We start from the raw sequence: 9,930 nt of genomic DNA, 5'->3' as shown, positions 1-9,930 counted from the left end.
CTGTGGTGTTGGAGAAGACTCTTGAGAGTCCCTTGGACTGCAAGGAGATCCAACCAGTCCATTCTAAAGGAGATCAGCCCTGGGTGTTCTTTGGAAGGACTGATGCTGAAGCTGAAACTCCAATACTTTGGCCACCTCATGCAAAGAGTTGACTCATTGGAAAAGACTCATGCTGGGAGAGATTGGGGGCAGGAGGAGAAGGGGACGACAAAGGATGAGATGACTAGATGGCATCACTGACTCAATGGACATGAGTCTGAGTGAACTCCAGGAGGTGAACTCCGGGAGTTGGTGATGGACAGGGAGGCCTGGCATGCTTTGATTCATGGGGTCGCAAAGAGTCGGACACGACTGAGCGACTGAACTGAACTGATTCACCTACCATAATCCAGAAATTCATGTGTAGTCAGTGCCTCTTCCCCTTTAACTCAGTGCCAGTCCAAGGCCAGCCTCACTCACAAAGACTCCAGCAATCCAGCTCTAGAAGCCTGGGGTAGATGTAGGAGAATGGTTACACGGGAGCACTTCCAGAGAGCCTCACTTAGCCAACACTTTCTTTCCCGAAAGTCCCTGCCTTCATAAGAAAATATCTGCAGTGAGAGAGTGACTATTGCTGCTTTAGGTCCCCCTGTGACACTTATCAGTGTCACACTTATCAGTGTGTCACTTCTCAAGTTCAGTGGCATGTTCTAACCAGACTCAGACTTACGATTCCTAGTTGCTGCTGCTGCTGCTAAGTCGCTTCAGTCGTGTCCAACTCTGTGCAACCCCAGAGACGGCAACCCATGAGACTCCCCCGTCCCTGGGATTCTCCTAGTTGCTACTATAGGCTTAAAAAAATGCACAACGTTTGAGCTATGAATTAAGTTTTTATTTGGAGCAATATGAGGATGGCAGCCTAGGAGACAGCACCCCAGATAGCTCTGAGAAACTGCTCCAGTGAGAGGGAAATGTCAGTGTATATGTGACCCTGGTGAAGGAGGACTATAAGCAATACGAACATTTTTTTTCCCAGAAGTTTTATACTAGTCTCCAGAAGCTTTTTCTAGTCACCAGGAGTAGTCACCACCAAGAAGGATTTTAGTGATTTTCTAGATATGATGAGATACCAGAATTTGGCTCATAAAATAGGCTCCTGAAAATATCGAGCTATCTGAAGACACGTCCTGCCAGTCCCCTCTCTCCCACACCAGCACAGACTGCCTCATCTCTTCTCTCCACCCTGAACTCCTCCAGGGGGGTGTGACAGTCAGCAGCTACAGCAGGACATGATTTGACCCTTGTAGAGGGAGACAGCAAGTGCCAATTTGTAGTTGACACTGCCACTGCGTCTCCCACACATGTCTCCACTATTGGGAGCACAGAATCTTTCTCTGGGCTCCCAGCTCTGACCAGGCGTCTTCTTCTCTACAGGCTATAAAATCCCAGGCATTATCTGAGCAGAAGAAGAGGCCAAGTTCCTGATCTGTGATTAGCCCTTCTGTCTGAGACGTCCTCCATGTCTAGAAGGAGCCCCATTTTCTTAGAAATAATTGGTCTTAGGAAGGTGGGATCAGGCTTTATTTTCTTGTTGGAGATGTTTAACGCTTCCTCAACATGCACACAATCTAGTGAAATCACATATGGCTTAATTCAGTGGCTCCCCTCTTTATTGTCATTTGCTATGTATTAAGTACTGGGCAAATTCTGTTTATCTATATAATGCATTCACTATCATTAAAGGGAGAATGCCAGGGTTTCAGTTAGATAATGGATGAGAATGCACAGACTGGAATGTTCTCCAATCATGTGAGCTCCTTTCTTTTGTCCCTCCTTTCCCAGAAACTGTACCCGTTCCTAAGATCCTTGTCAAGTCAGCATCCTTCACACCAGGCTGGTGCAATGCCACTCTGGAGTGCACAGCCCCAGGGGATACAAAGGACCTGAAGGTGACCTGGGAGATCAAGGACCTTCCCAGGGAGCTGGAGCAGAGAGTGACATCAGAACTACCCTCCAAGTCCTGGAACCTGACTCTGTACCTGCCTGTGAGCCAGCCCAGTGGCAGCTTGACCTGTATGGTCAGCAACCAGGTGGACCAGAAAACTGCCACCTTAGGCCTTGGAAAAGTCTGTGTCTCTGGTGAGTGCACCTGTCAGAAGGGAGAGGCACTCTGAGAACTAGGGGCTCTGGGCTTTTCTCCCCACCATGTTATTAGCACCACCTTCCTACCAGGTCACCCCTTTCAGGAGCCTGGGAGGTATAGTCAGCTCATGTCTGCATTAACTGTCTCTCAAGTCCATGCCTGCCTCTCTACCCCCTCTTTTTCCCCAAGAAAAAAGGAATTTGTTTTTGATGCAAATCAAGTCAGTTCACCTCCAGATGAGCAACTCTCAGTTCCAGCTGGCCCTGGAGGTAGAGCAGGTGTGGTGTGGGGGAGGCCAAGAGAGCTGGGGCTGCAGCAGCAAAAGCATTCCCTAGAGATGTATGTCCCTGAGGGCTCACCCCTCCCCTGACCCATGCTCCCTGCTGCCTGCACCTGCCTGCCTGTTGCCCTCTGCACACTCCTTCCCTCCCAGCTGCTGCAGGGCAGTGTCAGGTCTGGCCCAGGGCAATAGCTTTCTAGCCCTTCTCCTACCTCATCCATTATCCATAGTGTGTCATCCACTGTAGTCTTTTGAAAAACAACTGGATTTTGTGATTGGTCTATATCATCTGTAGGAGTCTGACCCAGGGACTCCCTGCAGAATTCAGGGCTGCAAAGCTCCTCTGCCCATGTTCCTTACCTCACACACTTCACACTGAATTGTTTGCTTGGCTTCCCCGAATGTGTCCTGAAGTTGCAAGCTTCTGAGCCTCTGGAAATGCTGTTTCCACATCACACCTCCCAAATCAAGAGTTCCTTGCTTATTCCTATTGAAGGATTTCCCTCAGGTCACAGGCATATAACCAATGTCCTGCACTTGGTTATAGTTCTGTTATGAATCAAGTTTGAACAAAAGATGCCTCAATCTCATGTTGCACAGGCACTGCAGCTGCTGTAACCATCTTGCCTCAGGCATCATCTGCTTTAAGGCACAGTCCATGGCCACCCCACACTGAATAGCAATGCTATTGATGGGTTTGTCTTTTCCATAGCTTGGAACACCTTAAGGGCAAAGGACATGTCTTGTTCTCCTTTGAATTCTTATACCAAACAAAGCTTCTGGCACTATTCACACTCAGTATTTCACTGAGTGAATAAATGACCTGGTATCCTGTGTGCAGTCTAGCCCCTCTAACCCATCCCCCATGAGCTGCTGGTGGGAGCTGATATGTCAGCATCACTTAAAATCTCATGATACCTTTCCCTTTGTTCCATTCTGGAGTCTCAGATAAAGTTCAACACTCAGCATGACCCATAAGACCCTCTGGATAGAGGCTCTCTTCTCTCTGATCATCGTCACCCTGCTTGTCCTTGTCTTGTCCCTCTCCTGCCTGCTGATCGGGAATGATTGCAACCCTCAGGGCTACAGATTTGACATAGCTATGTCTCCTTTCTGGAAAGCTGTGCCCAGCCTGAATTTCTGGTAAACTCCTACTCCTCCCTCAGAGGTGAAGTTTATGCATCACCTCCTCTGGGAGGCCCTCCATGAAGACCAGTGTACAAGGTGTTAACTTATACTGCACTGCTGTCTCTCTAGCTGGAAGACTTTGGTATTTTCTCCATCTCCCCCAGGGTGACCTGTATTGTTTATCTCAGTGTCCCTGGCATCAAGCAGAAGCTCAGGACCTTGAGTTAATGATACTGCCTTTCCCCTTCCTCTTTAGCTTCAGACCTCTCCACTTGTTCTTCTGTATCTTTCCTCAGCAACGGGTGTCTCAAGTTCTGTTTGCATTAACTTTCTTTATTCTTTCTGTGTGAGGAAAACAGATTCACCTGGAAACAATGATAAGACCCTGCCAGTCATCATAGGGACTGTCGTGATTATCCTGTTGATCTGCGTAATTGGACTGTTCCTTTGGAAGACCTACGTGAAGAAGAGGAAGATGACGACTGGAAGAGGCAGGTTGCATTTCTCTTGCCCCAGGTCCCCTCTCCTGCCCTGAACCCTTGGTTGCCTTCCTCCTGCATTTTGCTGCTCAAGGAATATCAATGCAGAAGGGGAAGGTGGGTGTGGGCTTGGCCTTGGGTTCATTGCCATGGGGGAAATTATATGCTTTCAAGGCTGAGGTTCAAGCTCCACTCTGTGTATGACACAGGTGTAGAAGTTCAGGAGGATCAGAGGGACAATGATGGTGGCCTCCACTATGCTGAGCTGAGCCAGCAGGAGTCTGCCGCACACAAGGTGAGAATGGGAGCTGAGCCCAGTCTGGGATCTAGTGGGTCTATCTCCTGAGTCTGTCAACCCAGTCATCTGCTGTTCCTGGCCCATCTGTCTCTGACTCTTTCAAGATCGTCAGTGGTATTTACTAAGAAAATTTAAAACTTGGGGCCAGTGTAGTGCTGGCCACTTTGGGGGAATTCACATGCATTTCTTGTCAACAGCACAGCTTCCTTCTGGGTCACTCTAGGACCTCTCTCATCTTTTTTAGAAACTCTCTGACTTCAATTCCTAGGGTGTTGATAAACAACATTTAGAAGAAAAGGAGTCTAGTACTGTCTACAGTGAGGTCTGCAAGCCAGAAAGGGAGGCCATGAAGATACTTTAATTGGAGAAAGCAGAAGAATCGAACTACTAGGACACCTCCACTCGGCGCTTGATTCCTGAAGACATCTGCGTCTCCCAGCTCTGGTCCAGCTCCAGCTGCCCCGTGACCCTCCCGCCCTTAAGTCCCTGTGCGCATGTGGCCTTCTCACAACCTGTGTCGACTTCCCCAGCTGTCTTCCCACTCAAGATCCTCACCCTGCAGGATGAGAGCTCTTCTTCCATCACTGACCCAGCACCTAGCCCCTCTTCTCCTGAAACTTCCCAAAGAGGACCTTCCTGCACATGATAATCCCCACAGCCTCTGCTGTGCGGTTGATGTGTATCTTTCTCAGCACTCAAGCCCAGGCGTGGAGACAGTTGACCAGACTACAGAGGACAAGGTTAGGCTTTGGTGCTGGGTGCTGAGTTGGGCGTCTGTGGAGGCAGCATGGGTAGGTGGGAGCTTATAAAAGACTGGCCTGAGGTTTCCTTTGCCCCTTATGTAGGGCAAAAGTTGTATGTCGGGCAATGTATTTGTGTGTGTATCTATTTGTTGGTATGTGTGATGGGGGGATAGCCAGTGCACTTTATACAGTGGTCCAGCCCTTGTTCCTGATCACTAGTACTAACTAACCTCAGCTTCAGCTCGTGGACCTCAAATCCACCCCCTGTGGAGTGGGTAGAATGTGTACTGTTTCTGGCCTTTCAAGCACCTAGTTTGGGATTTGAGTCCTTAGAAAAGCAGCTTCAGGGCATTCCTGTCTAGTGTGGCAGTCATTAGAATGGAAGTGCAGTGTGTTACCCCCTCCCCAATACACACACACGCTCTCTAATGAACCTGCTGTGAGAAGTGAAGCTTGTGAGAAGGTGTGAACCAGCCCTCTCCTGCCTCTTCTGCTGACCCTCATCCCCCACAACCTGCTGGCCTCAGATCCTAGTCAGCCTCCTGTTTGGTCACTCACATACTTCTGCCTGAAATGATGGCTCCCTCCTTGCCCCTTACTCCTGTCCCTGCCTGTTGGAATCCTAGCATTCCACCCAATCCTAGACCCCTTTCCAGGCCACGTGGTCTACATGTACCCAAAGATTTGGAAATGGTCTCTCCCACATCTAACTTTTTTGGACACAATTGACATACCCAATTTGGCTGCCATAGTTTGACTTGGGTTGGTCATCAGTTTTCCCTGCCTGCATCACCTAGAGCTCCCTCAGTAGGGTGTCATGGCTTTAGGAGGCCAGTGCCAAAGAGACAAGCATCTCTCTTTGTCAATTGTCTGAGCTATTCTTCCTCTCAACTACCACAGGAACTCAGCAGATTGATCTCAGAGCACAGCATCTACCGAAGGTGTTTCTGGTAGTAAGTCCACAAGGAAGCAAAGATGGACGTGATGAACCCCAACAATCCTGCCTAATCAGGATTGCTTGAGGACCTGATGTCACCTGCACTGTATTGTATGGGATCTTCTACTCTTCCTGGGGGTCATCCTCTCCTCAAAGCCTCTGTCTCCTGCCTTCCATTCCAGCTCTTGAGTTGGAGATGAACTCACTCTGGTACTATGATCCTTTTGTCTTCTGGCCTGCATTCTTGAATCTCTTGGTTTCCCACCCAGCTTAGCAATCTCAGCTTCTTCATTTCTGACCTCAGAAAGAAAAGTTCTGAACTAAAATCTTGAGCAATAAGAAGCAATGCTAGGATCCTGCTGGATGAGGAAGAAGCAGAGTTTCCTTAATAAGGCTGTTTCCAGCCTGTTTATTGTCAGGCTGAACAGCAGGCTGAGAGGGAAAAAGATGACTTCTCTCACTGGAATCCTAGGTGACCGGTCATGGCTGATATCAGTGCCATCAGTCCAGAAGCAGTGTGAGATGTGACCATCCATTGACCCCCCCTCCCACCCACCTCGATTCCCAAAGCATAAGACAAAAAAGAAAAAAGAAGGGAACTCAACATTCCAAGCCTATATTGAACCAGCTTTTGTCCCATGAATTTTATAAATATTATTTCTTCTTATAAGAACTCTCTTATTTTTAAATTTTTATTTATTTATTATTTTTTTGGAGGCTAATTACTTTACAATATTGTATTGGTTTTGCCATACATTGATATGACTCTTTTAGAGTAGATATTACTATTTATTCCTGGACTTCCCTAGTGGCTCAGATGGTAAAGTGTCTGCCTACAATGCGGGAGATCTGGGTTCAATCTCTGTGTCAGGAAGATCCCCTAGAGAAGGAAATGGCAACCCACTCCAGTATTCTTGCCTGGAAAATCCCATGGATGGAGGAGCCTGGTAGGCTACAGTCCATGGGGTTGCAATTACTATTCCTATTTTGTAGGACAAGCAACTAATATCCCAAAATAGTTGGTAGCAGAGCAAATTGTTAAATTCAAACCTAGGTAACTCCAGCATTTGTATCTTTTCCTTTGCCACATGGTCAATGAAGTTCTTGGAATCCTAGAGTATTCAGAAAAGAGTATCTTCCATTTGTTCCTCTTCCAAGTTTCCTGGTTCTGACTCAAGTGCCTCAACTTGAATGAGTTCATCCTGATGATGAGTGGAGCAGTTGGTGGGTAAAAGGGGAGTTGTTCCTTAAGAGGACAATGGAGTGGGAGATGTGGGTGGGAGACATGCAATAACAGGCCCTGTGCTCTGGTTCAGAGGAGACATTTGAAGCACAGCTGCTTCTTCTTGGGTCTTATGGGAGTTCCTTCCTCTTATACAAGGTGTGTTGTGGATTTCAGCATCTCTGTTCTCAAGTCAGCTTCCCTTTCCATTATTATTCATAATTTCATTCAAGAACTGTGTGATGCTGAAATCTCCAATGTACAAATGAAAAATTAAAATCCAGAGATACTAAGTATTCTACAGAAGTTCTCATGAGTGTAAGTTATATAGGCATGATCACTTATAGGCACGATCAGTTATATAGGCGATAATAATTTCACTCATTTTGATTCCTTTCTCTGTCATTCTGGACACCCAATCAGTTACCAAATTCCACTGTGCTATCCCTCATAAATCTTCCTGTACTCCATTCTCCACTTCTTTCATCCCCATCTTCCACCACCATTTTTGCAGTTCCACTAGCAGTGTGTGAGAATTTCTCCGCTTTATGGCCAACTCTTGTTATTTTTAGATTGTATCCATCCCAGTGCTGATGAAGTGGTATCTCATTGTGGTTCTGAATGACATTTCTCAAATGATTCATGCTGAACATGTTTTCATGAGCATATTGACCTTATTTGAAGAAATTTCTTTCTCTCTTGAATTCTTTCTTGTTATGCAATGACCCTATGTCTCCATTGAGTCTGCTTTTTTTCCAGTCACCAGGGAACTCCACATTGTTAAATTTAGTGGTCAATTCTCAATCCTCATTTCCCATAAGTTCTCAGCCACAGTGGATATATATTTCCTGGAAATATTGTTTTCACTTTGCTATTTTCTACTTACTGGGTGGTTGCTCTGTAGTTTTCTTTATCAGTATCTTTCCAACCTCTAAATTTTGGAATAACCAAGGTTCATACCCAGACCACCTCGCTTCACTGTCTACACTCATTTCTGTTTGATGCTCTGGCCATGCAGTAATCTTGTGACTATATGACCTTATCTGGTAAAAAGGACTTAGAGACGTAATCTGTCCCCTGAACTCCAGTGTGAATATCCAACTGTTTACTTGACATTTCTGCTTGCATGTATAACAGACATCTCCATCTTGACATGGTTAAACTCAGACTCCCCAAACATGCTTCCTACAGTTTCCTATCCCTCCAAATGTCACCTCAGTTCTTCCCTTTGTTCTGGCCATAAAACTTGGGTGTCATCCTTGACTTCCTTCTTTTTTCTTCATTTTCATTTCTTTTTCACTCTCAGAAAATACTGATAGCTCAACATTCTATATATAGTTGAATACTTATTTTTGTATATCTATATGAAAAAATATGTTTATAACAAAATGCCTCTTATCACCTCCCTGGTCCAATTTCATCATCATTTCTCACTTGGATTATTATAGTGGCCTCAGAGTCTCCCACTTTTATCCTTAATCCTTTAATGTCTATTTTCATAATGTCATCCAGATGAATCTTTTCAAAACCTAAGTTGCATCACACTCCTTGTTGCTCAAAACTTCCACTTTATCTGGAAGATTTTGTATCAGCTGGCCTCCTCTCCCTCACACCTCTCCTTCCTTAATCCACTAACAGACACTGGGCTTCCTGCCAGTCCTTCAATACTCCATGCATGCTCCTTCCTCTCTAGAATTCTCTCCTTCTAGGTATCGATGTCTCATTCCCTGACCTCCTTCAAGTCTTTTTATAGATGCAAACTTCTCAGTCAGACCTACACTGACCTCCCTATATAAAACTGCAAACTCTTTCTGGTGACCTCCTCCCTTCTCCATGTGCTATTTTTCTCCATAGCTAGTGTAACAGGGTACAGTTAGTTATTCTGGGCTGTAGATAGTACATATTGAGGCCTCAAAATATAAACTGCCATCCTGTAATGCAAATACCATTATTATTCCCAGGAAATGGCTACACTGGTAAATCAATGAATTTACTCAAGTCACATAACTAATAGATGGCAGAGCTGGAACTGGAATCTTGGAGTTGGATTCTGAAGCTCTTGACCACTAAATACTGGTGAAATAAAGTATATTTTCTCCATATGATGGAATACTATTTGTGTACTAAGAAGAGTTAATTATATCCTTATATATTTGAATGGAAAGTTTCCCATGAAATAGTCAATTAGTTATGGAATATGCATGGTATTAGCCTACATTATAAATATATAAAAATATGTTTATGTGGGGATGAAGTGTTCCAACAGTTAGTATGTCAAGAATTTAACAGTAGCTAACTTCTGTGGTCTGTCTCCTTTTCTATATCATTAGTTTCTTTACAACACTAACTAAAAAAATTATCTATTAAAGTTTTTGAACAGTGAAGTGACATGATAAGAAACGCTTCAGATAGATAAAGCTGCATATATGTCAACAAGAACTTTATCATCTAAACCAGCTAACGAACTTATGCTTATTTCCACTTCTATTTTATTGATTTACGGCTTCAGGATCTTTACTGAAATAACCCCTAACAGGTCTACATCAGTCTATATAGTTCAGACAAAGCAAACATTTTGGTCTGATTTTTTTATCCAAATGGACACTCCCCATGTATTGCTCACAACCCAGGATGTTCATTAAATCAACTAGAGAACTTTAATGAACAGATGCTTGGACTGTATCCTGAAACTGGGCACCACTTATATTTTATTTTTTATTT

The 9,930-nt window shown here is 44.9% G+C and overlaps 1 protein-coding gene across 3 annotated transcripts in view; it reads left to right on the top strand.

The window, feature by feature from the left end:
- The window catches only part of LOC104983304 (CD48 antigen-like), a 19,446-nt gene that overhangs the window by 8,015 nt on the left and 1,501 nt on the right, over nucleotides 1-9,930 (top strand). For 2 of the 3 annotated variants that reach the window (XM_010832736.1, XM_010832738.1), the window contains 4 exons: nucleotides 1,822-2,118; nucleotides 3,890-4,021; nucleotides 4,219-4,304; nucleotides 4,576-9,870. In XM_010832736.1, the coding sequence (XP_010831038.1) occupies nucleotides 1,822-2,118; nucleotides 3,890-4,021; nucleotides 4,219-4,304; nucleotides 4,576-4,668 (608 nt within the window). In that variant the 3' untranslated portion in view covers nucleotides 4,669-9,870. Of the gene's footprint in view, nucleotides 1-1,821; nucleotides 2,119-3,889; nucleotides 4,022-4,218; nucleotides 4,305-4,575; nucleotides 9,871-9,930 lie in introns of those variants that run through there. The other variant, XR_824612.1, reaches the window with a different exon arrangement.

This window comes from Bison bison, unplaced genomic scaffold (assembly GCF_000754665.1).
Source record: "Bison bison bison isolate TAMUID 2011002044 unplaced genomic scaffold, Bison_UMD1.0 scf7180017862173, whole genome shotgun sequence".
In the NCBI taxonomy this organism is placed as follows: Eukaryota; Metazoa; Chordata; class Mammalia; order Artiodactyla; family Bovidae; genus Bison; species Bison bison.
This window is presented reverse-complemented; position numbering and strand designations above follow the sequence as displayed.